General features: G+C 39.3%; 1 protein-coding gene across 2 annotated transcripts; it reads left to right on the top strand.

Moving 5' to 3' along the window:
- On the top strand, positions 535–6,626 carry LOC8073049 (protein tesmin/TSO1-like CXC 5). 2 transcript variants are annotated; one of them, XM_021448669.1, is made up of 8 exons: positions 535–1,104; positions 1,877–1,960; positions 2,606–2,783; positions 3,455–3,808; positions 3,935–4,026; positions 4,778–4,881; positions 5,376–5,747; positions 6,168–6,626. In XM_021448669.1, the coding sequence occupies exons 1-8, from the start codon at positions 941–943 to the stop codon at positions 6,344–6,346; spliced, it is 1,527 nt and encodes a 508-aa protein (XP_021304344.1). In that variant the 5' UTR covers positions 535–940; the 3' UTR covers positions 6,347–6,626. The 2 variants fall into 2 exon arrangements, with proteins under 2 accessions (XP_021304344.1, XP_002438440.1); XM_002438395.2 differs by having other exon boundaries at positions 6,165–6,626.

The raw sequence follows: 17,638 nt of genomic DNA, 5'->3' as shown, positions 1-17,638 counted from the left end.
TTCTTCATACATTCGTGGTTAAAAATGTCTAACCATCTGGAGTCTCAAAATGATTTTTGAATTGCTAGGATTAGATGATCTTGCTCATCTGCTCACATGAGATATTTTTGCCCTCCTCCATTGTTTTACGGCCGTACTAACGTCTAGAGCAAATAAGAATGATTTAGAGAAAAGGCATGGTTACAGGTTTAAGACTTACATATTATCTTATTTTGCTCATATTTTTTAATTAATCTCTGTTGAAAAAAATATAATTTAGATTACTTGTCCAATAAAAATTCAAAGGCAAATTTCACAGCAAAGAAAATCGAAAACATAGGTGAAAACTTGTGGCTTCCCATCATTATTAATTTCCTCCGTTTGAGCAATTTAGCTAAATCTGCTAGCAATTTAGCAGTATTTTTCTCTCATAATAAATTAGCCTTTGTCGTAGATTATCAGCTAATCGAACGAGGCGGTTCAAAAAATATTATACAATCAGGCAAAGATTCAAAAAATTGTTCCGGAAAAGGAAAGTAAACAGAATACATGAGATTCAAAAATTTGGGCGAGAGACCAACCAAACCTCCAGCGTTGCTCATCAGCTTTTCTCCCCCCCTTCCCACACCGGGCACACCACCTCCCTCCCAAATCAGCCCGTGGCCCAAATTCACTCGGGCTTTACCTCTCCGAATCCTTCTCCATCGCCTCTTCGAATTCCGCTTCTTCGATTGATCCCCTCCCATCGGCGCTCTTCTTTTGCTTAGTTTTTCCTCCTATTATCTCGAGTTGGAGCTGACCAGAAAGTCGAGTTTCTCGGCTCCTGATTCAAACTATTCTAATTCCACGAGATAGGCTGCAAAGATTAAGTTTTGAGTTCTTTGCGAGTGGTTTAGGTGGATAAATCGGGCAAACCATAGGGGAATTCATGACCTAAGCTTGTGGAAAGTTTAGTTTGGTGATGGAGGAGGAGAAGCAGCAGGCGGAGCCGCCGGCGCTGGTGCCGGAAGCGGTAGCCGAGCCAAGGGCGGCACCACAGCTACAACAGCAACCGAAGCCGGCGGTCCAGGTGCAGCCTTCTATGCCGGTGCTGAGGCCATGGCCAATGGAAATCACGCTTTCTATGTGAGCAAACTGTTTCGTTTGAAAATTTGAATTCTACTCTACGGTCTTTTGATTTTTGGGTATCCAGGATTCAGGCCGATGCATGTTTTGTTTGTATTTGTCCTTTTGAAAAGTTTTAGTTGATTGTAGACAGCAGTTAGTCAGTCCTGGTTAGGGATTATTATTATTATTTGGGTGGAGGGGTTTTGTGTGTGTGTGTGTGTGGGTGGGGGGGGGGGGGGATGAGGGTGTTGAACATGATGTATGAGGGATGCACTGTAAGTTCTGTTAAGATGTGTTCTTACAGCAGGCACTCCACTGCTTTGCAATGCTGAGGTAATGGATTAGTAAAGTTTGACTATTCTTCTCCTGGTGACATTATTAACCATTTTGAATTTGAATTGGTATAAATGTTACTAGGAATACTGTGGTCTTCTTAGACATGTAGGCTTATAACTTTTCATTATGATTCCATTCCTGTCTGGTTAACTCTCAGGTGTCATTTTTTGGAGAACAGATGTTTTGGTGAATAGAGTTGTCTTTATATTTTTTTTCTTTTTCATCTATGCCTTGGAGCACAGATTGAAACAATGTGTGCCAAAATAATCACACTATATGGCCATCCCAATTCTGTTTTGTTTTTATGGGAGTGTCCCTTATGCGATATGTTAGTAGTTATTTTAGTGTCCGTGTGTGAGTGTACTTCCATTTGTCCTCGGAGAAATAATGCAAGTACTGCACTCGTATGCAAAGTGCAAAAAAAATCATTTGCGTATCTTTTTTTGTTTTTCAGGAAGCCTGTGGTTGAAATGAAGAGTGGCACGCCGGCCAAGAAAAAGAAACACTGTAATTGCAAAAACTCACAATGTTTAAAGCTGTGAGTACATGAATTTTTGTTTCAATCATGCACATCATTTATTAAAACATTGAATGTAGTTGAGTGATATATGCAAATGCATACTTCTACATTACATTTTCTTGGAAATAGGGACAGCATTGTATTGTTATGTCAGTGATTAACTGAATTTCGAATGCATACTTCTGAGTTATTTCTTAATGAGAAGTTCTATATTTTAAATGGTCAACTAGAGTTGAATGGGTTGATCTCTTTACAAAAGAGAAAAAAAAGGATGATTAATTCTATTACATAAAGAGTTTCCTCTATTATCCTTATCCTCACCAGTAGAAAACGTATTAAAAATACGCGATTACATGAGGTGAGCATATTTGTTTTGTCTAGAGTGATGTTCATATGTGTTGAACAAATATAGAAAAGGGAGATATGATACTCAAGTCTCAGTTTGAAGAAGTTCAGCTTTGGTCCGTTTATCTATTTTTTATGTTTTTTCTCATTGGATTGTTTTGTTCTCAAATTTTGCTAATATTCCAATTTGGTATGTTCAACTTTTGTACTTTATCCAAATTAATGAATGCCAACTTATAATGTAATACGGTAATTTATTATGAAAAGAGTATCATGTGAATAGAAGGTACAGTGACTAACTTCACATATATTTCTTAGGTACTGTGAGTGTTTTGCAGCAGGTGATTACTGTGATGGTTGCAATTGTAAACAATGTGGAAACACTGTTGAGAATGAAAAGGGTAGGCAGGACGCTATTAACAACACAAAGCTACGAAATCCAAATGCTTTTCAACCTAAGATTGAAAATGGTCCAATTCCTCCCAGTGTTCGGAAGGTACATCCATTGCACTGATGGAATGGTTTGTCTGTATTATTATTTTTGTATCATAACAATTGTTAATTTCTTTGACAAAAGTAGATACTCTTCAAAATATATATAAGTTGATAAATAGTTGTTTTAATCTGTATGGACCACGGAGTCATCATGCTTGTTCCATAATTTTGCTTGCATTTTTCTCATTTGTCCCACTTGTGCACATAGAAACCATACATCTAAAATTCGTTGAGTCCTAGAACAAGAACAGTTCATACTGATGCACTGGTGTTACCTTGCTGCTAGTTTTATCAGGTCCTTTGCACTGTTCTTTCATACTTGTACTTGTAACCTAACAGTCCTTTTTGTCATTCCCCATGCTAAAGTTCATGTAGGTGGAACAACTAGATTTCATGGCAGCATCCTAATATATGCTAGGTGGCTAGTAACTTCTGTTTACTTTTCCATATATGCTATGTTCTGAATCAAGACTCTTTTGTGCTGCCATTAGTTAAAATCATATGTATTGTGCTTAATTTTTCTTCTGAACAGCATTCCCTTCATTATTTTGGGTTTAGTTGCACTATTGAAGTCATCCTTTTTATGTTTTATTTACTTCTATGGATTCAGTTGAAATATTTCTTTATATGTTTCATATATTGTTTAGCTAAGCCATTTGAACTGGCTATCAGGATGCTGGGGCACTACCTTCACTTCCAAAGCATAATAAAGGTTGTCACTGCAAGAAGTCAGGTTGTTTAAAGAAATACTGTGAATGTTTCCAAGCTAATATCCTTTGCTCCAAGAATTGTAAATGTATGGATTGCAAGAACTACGAAGGGAGTGAGGAGCTGCGGAGTACAATTCAAGGGGATAATTCATGTGATCGAAATAACCTTCAACAAGCAGCTAATGTTGCTCTGAATGGTGCCATTGGATCTTCAGGGTATAGATTTTCTCCAGTACGCAGAAAAAGGCCTGCAGAAGATCCCCACTATCAGAGATTAAATGTTGAAGGAAGTATGATGCAGACACAGTTTCAAGAGGTATTGATTTTGTCTTGGATGATTGTTTTGACCAGCCTGGTGCTGATTTACTTAATGTATGTATTGATTTTTTTTCTTAGTTTAGCCATAACATCTCAGGACTGAAGATTGTTTCTTGCGTTCTAGGCTAACAATGTGGATGTTTCCCAAATTACTTCATCTACTGGACGTGATGGTTCCACTGGCAATTTCCAGGGTAGATCTAAACTTGTATATAGGTAAGTGAATAATAATTATTGTCTTGTTTGGACTTATGAGCAAAAGGTTTTCAATGAGCATCAATTGTCTGGTGGCTATTGCCTTTTTAAACGTATATAAGCCCTGGACTGTTGAAGAAAAATTTCACTAGTGTGGGACAACGCACTTGAAGTGTGTTGTTGCGGCACCTAGGTGTGGTGCTGGCTAACCAGGGCTCGGATCCTGGTTCTCACAAAAAAGGGCCCCTTGCCTGTGCCTATTTTTAGAGTTATATATGTGCTGCAGGCTGCAGGCATGTCTTGACCTCTTGGGTAGTCCGCCTTCACGGGCTTTTTCTCAATCCTGCAGCTTGAGAAAAAAAATATTACTGCAGTAATACCCTAGGGGAGGTCCACCCCTAGGGCTGTTTTAGTTGCTTGTAGTTTGTGCCATCTTGCAGTAGTACCATTCAACCACTGCACTAGCAATTTGCCTTATTGTTCTCAAATATTTTTCTCTGTTCAACTCAATAACAAGTCCTTTAGTTCCAAACAGTTTAGGGTAGGCTAGAGATTCTGTCCAAAGAAAAATATTATGTTGTTTTGGACAATTCAAGGTGCAGCTTGAACTATTGATTTAAACATGTTATCATGAAAAGTATTCAAATATTGTTTTGATATGGCAAATCAACATTTTTTTTCTTTGCCAATAATGGATATTGCAGTACTATTACAATTATTGCTCCTTTTGCGCTTTTATGTCCTCCTGACGAAATATCATATATCTTTTTAGGTCTCCGTTAGCAAATACTATTCATGTTACTGATGTCAATGACCTAGCCAACCATTTGGTGATTGTATGCAGAAAGGCAGCAGAGAGGTTCACGACAATAGTTGGTACACAATTTTATCCTTGTCCTGTTTGACTGGACTATTCTCCACCTCTGCAGAACATTTTAATCTGGTGAACTCAATTATTTATATGATAGAAAGATGGACTGCCGTGATGATCAGAAATAAAGGGGAAAAAACCTGTTTATTTTTGCGCCTTCAGAAACTTTTGTGCATTTAACATTGCCTTATGTGCTCGATAATGTGTCATTTGGACAGAAAGGAGTACATATGATTATATAGCTATTTATAAAATAAGGGAAATGGGTAGCTTCCCTATCTATTTCTGTATTTAACTAGAAATTTGTGCAACTAAAGGAATTGTTCTGCTTTATTGGGGACAAATACAGTGCCTATCATGTTGATGCAAAACTTAAAAACATCATTTTGGCTTGACGTCCAAGTATCAAATCAACATTAAAAAAAAACAGCACCAAATGAATCAATGGAAGTGAAGGTTAGCATTCAAGGTTACTTTTACTGAAGTATTTTTATTGCAGATAACAAAGCCGAGATGGAAATAGATAGGGAAATTTGCACAAATACTTACCAAAAGTTTGATGAGAACAAGGATGTTCAGAAAGATGCTCTTAGTCAACTTGGCAAAGTGACTAATATAGATCAGCAAATTGTTGATGACTCCATACTGTATTGCTCTGACACCCAAGAGGATGCTAGACCTGCCTCTCCAGGAACACAAGCGCTGTTATGTGATGAGCAGGATCTCACATTTGGTACAGCTCATAGAAGTCCAATTCCAATAGCATTGCATGATCAGGACATTTCAGAGCTACACGCTGCACAAGAAAATGCAGTGTTGAAGGAGTTCAGAAACTACCTCCGGCTAATTATCGCCCGTGGAAAAATAAATGGTGAGCTTGTATTATGTAGTTTTCAAAGTAGTCATTTTGTACATTCATCATGTAGAAAAGGCAGCAAGATGAACTGAAAATTGAGAAATTTGAATTCTCTCCAATGAAGTTGATGCCACATAAGTTGGTTTACTGTTGGTAAAGGATTCTAGTTAGCGAACTTGTTGACCTATATGTTCATCAGATTTTGTAGAAAATGAGTTTATTAGGTCATTAAGTCCTATGGACCATCAACAAAACATTTTCAATGCTCTGACAGACTTAGAATCTAAGTCAGCAAATGTTTGCATACTGTTCTTGTTTGATATAATATTTCAGTGCATATATTTAAAATAACATTTTTTTGCATGTGAAATGTGTGCTGTTTTTTATTATTTGTTTATTTCCTTTATCTGAGGTAATGGTTTGCTGGTATAGCAGAAGGAAAATCCTCATCAGGGACAGGGATGGAAACAGATGCTCCAAGGCATCATGAATCAAGCACCAGTTTAGCCCCAGTAAGAACTGAAGAAAAAACCAATACTACGGATGACCCAGAAGATCCTAAAACAAGTCGATCATTTGCATCAAATGGTATATCAACACACAAACTAAAATAGATTTAGCTCAGTTTGTATTTTTCATGTCATGATAAGATATGTGTTGTACCATAGCCAATATCTCTGTGTACATATGGATAGTAAAGTCCTTGTTGCTAGAAAAGGCAACCGGCAATGTAGCATTAATCATCCACGAGATGTAAAGTAGGAAACAAAAGTCCTGATCATGTAGTTAATTTTTTTATCAATAATGAGTTTTTTTTTTATGATTATCCTATTCCAATGTAAGAAATATACCTTTTGCTCTGAGAAAAAAAGTGTAAGAAATAGTTGGGTTGTATCTAAGTGCAACACAAAATAACTGAAGATATGGCAAAAAAAAAATTGACACGTTTATTTGAAGTACTTGAGGACTAGTCACTCAAATTTGAGTGTTTATTAGACAAAGAATGACAAATTTGTAATCCTAGCTCAATAATTTTGAGAATCTTGTAACAATAACCCAGAGAGATTTTTAGAAAAAGAGTTAGTGAACAATCATTTGCTAGCGATCTCTTAAGGCATTCTACAGTTTTCGGACAACAAATCAAACTACCATTGGTTGCTGTAACAAACAACCTGCAGTCCTTGTGGCTAGAACTAGAATAAACCAGTGGCTAGCCATAGTCTAGGTAGGTTAAATGCAAGTAAGGCATTTGTAAAGGAAAATTTAGGCACATGTATCTGTAGTTTTTCTATTGATTTCATACTAAGCATAATGACCCGATGCAATTGAGTCTTAAACATATATGATAACCAAGCCTGCTCTTTCATCATCTCTACAACTAAAAGTTACAAAGAGGATCCGTCTACCACATGTGGTGAAGCCATGACTCCAATCCCCTTTATTGAATGGGCCCCATCGTTGACACATGCACATAACCAACACAGAAGTCACCTAGATTTGTGTGCAGTGACCATGTTTACAAACTAAAAAAATCTCTACAACTAAAAGTTACAAAGAGGATCCGTCTACCACATGTGGTGAAGCCATGACTCCAATCCCCTTTATTGAATGGGCCCCATCGTTGACACATGCACATAACCAACACAGAAGTCACCTAGATTTGTGTGCAGTGACCATGTTTACAAACTAAAAAAATCATAACCGCAAAACCAAACATCCAAATTAAATTTCGATTACACCATCAGATTTCTTGCAATAAATCCTTCAAAACAAGATCCCACATGGATATATTTAGATAAAAATATTTTAATGAACATTTATCTTATAAAGCATTAATTACTGTTGTTAATGAGTATGTCTAACCGTGTGGTTCTGTTTTTCAGTGGAAATTCATAGGGTATTAAGGGGACCTTGAGCTTCGAACTAAAAAAATAATCTTGTACCTTTTTTTCAATCCGATTCTATACTTAGTGTCTCACGAAGTGTTTCTTCCTTTGTTGGATGGTTTGATTTCAAGTGTCATTGGCCTTGGTACAACCCATTTATAGTTTTAGTGATGTCCTTTCAAATTTGCATGTCAGGCAATTTGTTCTTTATTGGCTGCATGCATGGGGTGAATAAAAACTAATGGAAATGAGTAGAGAAAGGTTGGACGAGCGTGTTCAGATGTAAATTGCTACCAATCAAGAAGAAAGTGTTGCTCTTGCATGTCTTTCTATTAAATTTAACAAATCATTTATGTCTAATAAATCAGTTTTTTTAGTTGATTGATTATGGCCCACGAAGGGCACTCACAATCCATACAAGGTGTTTTAAGATGTTTGACTATACAAGGTGTTTGGTTACCCAAATCAAAACCATGATGCCATAACTTAAAAGTATGTGGATTTTAAAACCCATAGCAACGCACGGGCATTAACCTAGTAAAAATAATACATCAATATGCTTGAGGTGAAGTCTCACATCAGCAATTGAACAGACTGAAGTCTACATCAAACGCCAAACACACAAAAAAAATCAAGTAACAGTAACTGATATCAAAACGGTTATTGCACCAGCCCAATGCTTGCTTGATCTCCTGAACCATGGCACGGCTTCCTTTAGGTAATCCACAAGCAATACACATGGAAAATGGAAAAACCTGCCAAAATAATCTCCACCATCACCGCCTTTACCAAAGTCGAAGGGAGGAAAGCCCCCATTGCTGTTATCAAGTTTGGGTCCATTCACCTTCCCTATAAATCATGTGTGAGTGTTGGCGTGTGTGTTTAGTATGTTCTTAATGCAGTTTTATGCAAGGCCGGTCCGAGGTTTTTGACCTTGAATGAAACTAAAATTTTAGGCCTTTCTATATAAAACATGATAATACTACTAGTACCACTTATGATAGTATATATACACACATATATACAAAATGTTACTAATAAACTGAATGGAAAAACAATATTGATATAAATAATTAGTATATATATTAAATTATCTCTAAAATTTCTTCTAACATTCCTTGATGCGGAGTCAAGAGTCATCGATGATGGTGTCAATGTTAATTAACATCATCCAACAATTGCTTCTCAATGCATAATGTTGCCAATCCATTTAACCTCTCATGATATTATAGACCTCAAATAGTTCTTTAGCAGTAGGAACAACTTAGGCCTCGTAAGGCTAAGTTCCTTCACCTCCGGCTTCGCACTACAGTACCGGAAGAGCCAGAGTTAGAGAAACCATAAATCAAGGCTTCTTTAGCTTCTTAGTTTATTTTGACATGAGATAGAAAAATGGCTTCTAGAAAAAAATGTTACTAAATGTCTGTTTGATAGAGCTTCTTCTCGGCTCTGACTCCTCAGGTGAAGCTCTACCAAATGTTTTGTAGAATGATGAGTTGTGAGGAGCTTGAACTATTTTGGTAGGAGAGAGAAAAACGACTTCTATGAAAAATGTTGCTAAGGCCCTATTTAGATCCAAGAAGATATGTAATAGTTAGTTGCTAATAATTATCTTCATAGTGAACAAAGCATAGCTCAACTAGTTGGGTTTCTTGTGGTGTAACCTAATCACTTGGGTTTAAGTCTTCGATTTGACACGGATGCTTGTATTTATTTATTCTAGGATTTGACGGCGCTATTCTTTTCAGTGATAGGTGACGTGTCGGTGATTTTATCAATCTTGAGATTTACTGATCCAACTCAGTTCTTCAGAGATAGGTGTGTGTGCATATGTTCATAGAGGTGAGCACGTGCTCGTGTATATGAACGTCTGCGGCGTTTATAACTAGGTCTCAGGAAAGAAGAGGTTTTTTACTTATGTGCCATTATAAAAGTTGATAATTATCCACAAGCCATTAAAAAAGTTGAGTTCTCATAGGTGCCACTGCTCTAAACTCTTTTGCCCTTCACGCCACTTCCGTCAAATTTAGCTCTAGCAGTGTCAAACCACGAGTGTGAAAAATCAAAAATACCCTCAAGCCTAAATATGTAATTAATCTTTTTGAGCATCTTAATAACCTCAAATATAAAAACTTAGAACTACAAAGTTGTAGGTCTTAACAATATCTATAATTTTTATATAAAAGTTATCTTCATTGAATTCGATAAAAAAAGATATGATTTGATATGATTAATATGTCTTAGAAAAAATATATCTTTTATATGAAATCAAATAAAAATATTTTTATATAAATATTGTAGATTTTGACAAGATCTACAACTTTCTAGTTTTGAGTTTTTTTCATTTAAGATTGTTAAGATGCTCAAAAAAATTAATTGGATATTCACACGTGGGGGTATTTTCGACTTTTCATACACTACACCACAACCTTTAATGAGCGACTGACTTAAAGTTGTTGTAAGAGGTGTACAGCAATAGACGGTCCGTTGCTAAAAGTTATAGCAACGGACCCCAGCAGTTACTGTTGAAGCCGTCGTTGTATGTATATAGCGACAAACTTTATCTTTAGCGACGGACCGTCTATCGCCCCATAACCTAGAACGGAGAGGCTGTTTGCAGTTTTAGCAACGGATAGTCCATCACAGTAATAACTTTTAGCAACGGCCAGTCCATCGAGACCAATTAAATAGGTAAAAAAAATAATCCACATATATTTACAACTCACGTTCAGAACCAATACAATATTGAATGACATACACAAATGGGTATATCAATCATACTCTCATTCATCCATATCAAATGAGTACATATATAATCATGTCACTAGCTTAAGCTTCTTGACATAAAGCCAACATACAGGCATGCATATATATAGTAGCTAAATGCATAATCTAGCTAAGTCATCATCTAAAAGTGATCTAACGTTATGACCATCATGTTCGAGTCCAAAAACTAAAACTACCAGGTTGTAGTCTAAAAACATTTAAAGATAGCATCTAGTTCACCATAAGATAGCATGTAGTCTAAAAGCATTCAAGTTTACTCCTAGCATCCTTTCTGCCAACAAGCTAGCACCACTTAGTGTCTCTAAGATGATCCTGCAGCACCTTGAGAAGATCTCTGAGAAGAACCAACAACCCCCTGTGATCTTGGTTGCTGACAGCAGGCCTTCGGCTGTCACAAGTATCATAGTTAGAAACCGTAGATATTGTTCACTCCATATAAAAAAGAGAGAATAGAATCAAGTGAACATTACCCGATTAAATGGCCAAGCAAGCGGCATCTTTAAAGCATCCCCTATAGTCTTGATTTCAGCATAAGGACGTGGCGCTAATGCTTCACGTCGGATTACAACATCCAAAATAACTTCACCGTTAGCGAACGTTATCATAGGACCTACAGGTTCATAAGTAAAAAAAGATGCCGCTTCATAGGACGGACAGGTAACTGCAGGTTCATAGGACCTCTGAATTTCTTGTAAAAAATATCTAAACAACACCTTTTCTGAGTTTGTAGCTATGGCACACAAACTGGATCTGCTTCTCTCTCGATTCCCCTAGCTGTAGAAGTGGAAACAAGAACATTTGTAAATAACTAAATAAGATCACCTAAATAAGATCACCTGGCAGCCCTGTATAACCAATATTCATTTATATATATATATATATATATATATTAGTGAAGAGCGCGCGCCATCGCGCGTAAGTGAGGAAAATGTTAAGCTTCTATTTTTCTGAACTAATATGGTGTTTGTGCGTAATGAAGTAATATATTAAAGTTAATTGCTGAGTCAAATGTAAATAACAAATATAAAATGTGATCGACGAAGCTATAACCGGGGCTTTCGGCTGTGAAGTCTGAACACGCTGAAAGTTGTTGACGGAGCAACATGCCAACTGGTTTGTTCCCATAAGTGATCAGTTTACTGGATCAGGCCTTTCGTTTCAGTCAATGAGTAACATGAGCTTCATTGTCTGCAATTGTATGTTTTCCGTTGGCTGTATTTTCTTCGGTATTTGAGCAACGGCATATCTATGTCATCCTAAGGTAGTAGATACCTAGATTTTTCATAAATTCAGCTGTACCTACAAAAGAACAAATAAATATTGAAACAAAAGGTATACAGAGAGTAGGAGAATTTACTGGCTTCAATAGTTAGATGAGAGAGAACATGATCTATACCTGACGATTCAGAATTTTGATGGAGCTGAGACGATCAGAGCAGGTGTCAGCTTGAACGGCTAGGGATGGAATATTTAGACGACATTGATTTGTACTAAAGAAAACTCATGTATTGGCCTGATGGACTGCATGAGTAGCCTGCAGGAATCAGTGAAGCAAATAACATTTCAAAAACAAACACATTAATTTAGTTGTACTCACAAAGAATCCATGCAAAAGTGGTCAAAGGTATTATTACTTAAGGACACGATGGTCATTATGAGACCAAGAAACATTCAGATAAAATACGCACCATATTGGAAATTCCTATCCTTGCGAGTTTTGTGACTATAATACTACATGACCAAGTTCAAAGCTGCTCGGCATAATTAGCATAGGACCATTTTTTATTGGCATATATATAGTTCACTTCGTCTACCTGTAAAGGATAACATTGTTCAATTGGCCACATTGTAAACTGAGTTGCATAAATGACATAATATAACACAAACAACTGTGTTGTACATCAAGATTTTATACAGTAAAAGAGAAACTGTTCATAAAAACAGGTAAGAATGCATAGCCATTTGATATCTATGTTATCTAAAGCGACATGACGGTTCTCTAAATTTTCACGACCTATTAAGATAATAACAGCAGAACCACAAAGAACTATTCCAGGTGATATAAAGTAGCCAAATATGAATACAACATTCATTGCGAACGGTTTCTTGCATACTATAATGGAAGCTTCATGTAACTAAAGCAGAGTAGAAAAACACCTACTTTATATTGGCAAACGGCTCATTCTTCTATATGAACGGGTTACAAAAGGTAAAAGTGTATATATAAAACTGAAACTCAATTCCAGATTTGTTCTCTTTTGCCATCCTAATACAAGGGGTTACATGTACAATATCTATGTATATTAATGGAGAGAAGCACACACCTTCCATTTCAGGATTTTCACATTGGTGCTGTGAAATCCTCCACCACCATCCTATTTTCAAAAGCTAGAACCTGCACGTAGGAATCTTTGTTGTCAAAGCTAAACAAGGCATCATCTTAAGCATGAGCCAACAAAGTTCACCTTGTCATACACAGGGACTGATGCTTCTGCATCCTCCATCCTCTCATTAATCCTTTGCATCCTCACCTAAAGAAAAAAGGGCATTGAGTGGTTAGAACAACGGGGCAGAACTGCACAAAAGAAATTCTTAGATAAATTTAGAAAAAAGGGCGATGTGGAAGCGTAGCCCTGTGGCGGCGGCGACGGCGCCGGAGGAGGGGAGAGGGTCGGGGCACGCGGGGTTGCCGCAGGCGTCGGCGATGGTGCGCTCGGTGACGACGTCGTCGTAGTCGGCGCGGGAGAGAAGCGCGGAGGCGGCCGCGTGGAGGAGCGCCTCGTTTGACGCCGCGGCGCCGTCCAGCAGCGCCATCTGGATGCGCAGCACCGCTGAGGCCACCGTTCGCGACGCCTCCGCCGCAGTGGCCGGGGAGCTCATCGTGGGAAGGTTCGCAGAAGGCGGCGATGTCCGGTGAGCGGCCGCGCGGTCAGTGGTTGCGAACATCCGGGGGCACGCGGTGGGTGTGAAAGCCCTAGTTTGGTTTTGGATAATTGATGAAACCCTAGTACTAACCTCTATACTAAGTGTGTGTAGACTTAATGAGGTTGGTACATGCCAAGTGATGGAGCAAGAGATGATCATGGTGATGATGGTGATGACCACAAGATGATCAAGTGCTCAACTTGGAAAAGAAGAAAGAGAAAAACAAAACCCTATGGAGATCAAGGCAAAGGTATTGCTTAGGGTTTTTGCTTTGGTGATCAAGACACCATAGAGGGTGTGATCACATTTAGGATAGATAGTCGTACTGTAAAGAGGGGAATTCTTTGGCTAAGCGGTTATCAAGTGCCACTAGGTGTTATTGTTCATGTGCATGCATTTAGAACCTAGTGAGCTAACTTAACTCCTTCAAAGAAAATGTTTGTGAAAATGCTAACACACGTGCACTTGTTGGTACACACGTTGTGGTGTTAGCACACTTTGAGAAGGAGGTGGAGTTTCAAGGGTAGAGAGAGGATGGGTTCCTCTCTCCCTCCCGCCGAGCTTGCGAGGCGGGATTCGGCGCTTTTCGAGAAAATGAAGTGCATATTTTCTATTGCGCCGTTGGGAAATTTGGAAAAGTCGCGGGAACCGGACGCTGGCTCAGAGGCACCGGACGCTGTGTCTGAGCGTCCGGTGTGCAGGCTGCCTGGCTCAGCTAGGGTTAGGCACCGGACACCAGGCACCGGACGCAAGCTGGAGCGTCCGGTGGTCTGAGTCCGGTGTCAGCGCGTTTTGCAACCCTCTCTGGGTGTGAGTCCGGTGAGCACCGGACGCACCCTGAGCGTCCGGTGGCTTGCGTCCGGTGACCCTGCGAGTTTGCGGAGCTCTCTGCGCATGAGTCCGGTGTGCACCGGACGCGTCCGGTGCCAACCTGCTCAGCGTCCGGTGCTCTGCAGGTTACCGTTAGACTCTGACATACGGCTGACGTTGGAGCACCGGACGCTGGTGTTGAGCGTCCGGTGCCCCTTTAAGAGCGTCCGGTGACCCCGTATTTCGCCCAGTGAAAGAGCCAACGGCTCTATTTGTTTGAGGGACTATAAATACGTGTTTGGCCGGCTTGGGGTTCAGACTCTTGGCATTCTAACATACTTGACATCCTTGTGAGCCTAAGTAAACACCTCCCACTCATCTCCTTCATAGATTATACATCTTTGTTAGATTGGGAGTGATTCCAAGTGCATTTGCTTGAGTGATTGCATCTAGTGGCACTTGGGGATCGTTCTAGCTGCGGTTTTCTTGTTACTCTTGGTGGTTGCCGCCACCTAGACGGCTTGGAGCAGCGGAGGAGGATTGGCACGAGTTGGTGATTGTTTGTGGCCATCTCTCGGTGATTGTGAGGGGTCTTGTACCTTCCCCGGCGGAGAGCCGAAATGTAACTCTAGTGGATTGCTCGTGTCATTGAGTTACCTCACTTGTGGGTAGGTTCTTGTGGTGTCCTAGTGAGGACGAGGTTCGTGCTACACCTCTTAGCCACCGAACCACCAAGTGTTGGTCGACACAACGGGGACGTAGCGTGCCGGCAAGCACGTGAACCTCGGGAGAAAAATCGTGTGTCTCCATTGTGATTGTTCATTGGATTTCTCCCGGTGATTGGACTTCATATTATTGATTGGTTCATCCCCTCTACGCGGCGGTATAAAGTTCAAACCATCTCTTTTATATTTCCGCAAACTAGAGTAGCTTACTTACTTGTATAGAAACTTTAGGTAGCTTTTTAGTGTAAGTAGTGACATAGCTCTTGTGTGCCTAGTGATTATATCAACTAGAATTGTTGGATAGGTGGCTTGCAAACACCCCATTAGAGCTAGAGCAAAAAGCTTCGCTTTGTTATCTACTAACCTCTTGCTCTAGTGAGTTTGTAGAATTTTTAAATAGGCTATTCACCCCCCCTCTAGCCATATTAGGACCTTTCAGGGTGCCGAGGTCCGAGGGCCGGCGGGCGGCGAGGGCCGGTCGTCCGGTGGGGGATGGGCGAGCAGCGGGGGCAGGCGGGCGGGCGGCGAGATGCGGAGGTGGCTCGTGGAGGCGCAACAGGAGCAGAGAAGATGCGTGTGTGTTTGGTGTGATCACTTAGCTAGGGTTAGGAGTTTTGGGCCAAAATTTTGTGGAAGTGGGCTGAAAAGATGGGCCAAAATTTAGCAACGGATGATTTGATTCAGTTTATAATATATAGCGACGAACGATCCAAAGTAAAAGCTAAATAACTACAGCGATGGACCATCCATCGCAGTATTCAATTTTAGCAACTGACGGTCCGAGGAAAACTTTTAGCGACTCACCGTTCAACGCTAATTTAAACTTTTAGCAACAGAAGTTAGATGCTATTTAAGGGTTGTGGTGTAGTGATACTTGTAGTTTAACATCGTTAGAGTCAAATCTGACAGAAGTGGTGTACAAAGCAAAAGAGTTCGAAGCAATGGCATCTATGAGAACTCAACTTTTTTTATAGCTTGTAGGTAATTACCAACTTTTATAATATCATACATATAAAAGCCTCAAAAAATAATTATCTCCTTGGACCAAATAGATCTAGCAAATAATTTGGTTACTGTAATTCATTAGTTAGACCAAATTAGTTAATACTAGCAGCTAATATTAGTTATGATCTATTAGGCCAATCTCAATAGAGTTTCATTAGAGTTTTATAGACATTAAGACGGTGTTTGGGACTGCTCCACAAACTCCATCATGGAGCAGCTCTAAAAAAACTGGAGTTTGTGAAGTACCTCTTTAGGTGACTGCTCTCGTAACTCCACTTTTTTCTTCAAGTGCGTGGAGCTAAAACTGTTTAGCTAAAAAATATGGAGCGGAGCTGAAAAACGTGGAGTAGAGATACCCCCTAAAGGGAGGCTTTAAGAGCCGTCTATAAGACATAATTTTTTCAGAAAAGGTCTTTAGGGCACCACCAACGCGGGCAGCACTTGTTGTTGGCCTCAGCTAAAAAGTAATAGTACATGTAGATATCTCTCTTCTCAGGCTAACAGAGTCCCATCGGAGGCTGCTACTTCTTTTACTATGCAGTCCTATCACTTGCCTTTCTCTATGTCTCGTATTTGTTTTCCCTTCTCTACTTTTTCCTGTAGACAACACTCTCTCTTCTAAGCTACAACAGCTTGCAGAAGAACTACTGACACTCTACAAGCCACCACTTTATCTCCAGATGGCATCGGAGCCTACATGGCCTGACGAGACCACTAGGTGAGTCATCGCGTTGGGCACGCCCTTAGGCCAGTCTCAATGCATAGTTTCATGGCACAGTTACCAAGACTGTAAACTAGGTAACCGAGCCACAAGAGTTTCATGGGGATGAAACTCCTCTCTCATCTGATGAAACTCCTTCATTTAATGATCCTGCCAAGTCAGCAATTTTGCTTATGTGGCACCCTATTTAATGTGCATAACACTCTCATCAAACTTGCATTGAGGCTAGCCTTAGGAGCAGGAGACAGGGACTACGACGATGGCTCGTGCTCCCATGCGTAGTCGTCGGGTGAAGAACCGTTGTACAACAGCGTCTTCTCAAATCTGACACACAGATCCTGTGGTTACGCGCGGTCTACAGCGGCTCCTTGCTCCTCCTGTTGCGGACCGCCACGCGTGATGCCAAAACTGACATGAGACAGGGGAAGAGAATGAACGGACAAGCGTGACGAGCATAACTCTTTGTTTATTCTATCGATGTGAGATGATGTGACACAACATTAGTGAAAGTAGTGATGGCCACCCTGTATTGTGTTGATGAATTTAAAAAATATTGCAATTAAGTTTGATCTATGTTTATGTAATCAACAAAATAGTATACATAGATGATATGCATCTCATTAAGACTTGATATAGCAGCGCTGTGGAAACATAGAAAAATAAGATAAAAAATATTACGATTATATATAATATGTGACTTATATTTATGTTTTTTTAAAAATATTATAAGAATGTTAATCTTATGTATGCTTCGTTCGTTTTCTATCAAATAGTAACAAAATGGTATATAAAGTGGTATTCACAATTGATCATAGTTGCATATAAAATATTAAATAACTTATAGGCAGCCAAACAAACAACCATTGTATGACCTAGGGATGAAAATGAATCGGATACAAACGGATATCACCAATATCATATTTATTTTCATATTTCTGATCGGATTCGGATTCGAATACGAATAATATCAATCATGTTGGATAAGATATGATTGGATGTCGACATCATAAATATACGATTTAAGTATTCGGATACGGATACGGTATC

The sequence above is a fragment of the Sorghum bicolor genome, chromosome 10 (genome assembly GCF_000003195.3).
Source record: "Sorghum bicolor cultivar BTx623 chromosome 10, Sorghum_bicolor_NCBIv3, whole genome shotgun sequence".
Taxonomy (NCBI): domain Eukaryota; kingdom Viridiplantae; phylum Streptophyta; class Magnoliopsida; order Poales; family Poaceae; genus Sorghum; species Sorghum bicolor.
This window is presented reverse-complemented; position numbering and strand designations above follow the sequence as displayed.

Coding starts and splice junctions, on each gene's coding strand:
- LOC8073049 (XM_002438395.2), top strand. CDS start 941: ATGGAGGAGGAGAAGCAGCAGGCGGAGCCGCCGGCGCTGGTGCCGGAA. Junction 3,809..3,934: donor TGCAGACACAGTTTCAAGAG/GTATTGATTTTG, acceptor CTTGCGTTCTAG/GCTAACAATGTGGATGTTTC. Junction 4,882..5,375: donor GAGGTTCACGACAATAGTTG/GTACACAATTTT, acceptor TTTTTATTGCAG/ATAACAAAGCCGAGATGGAA.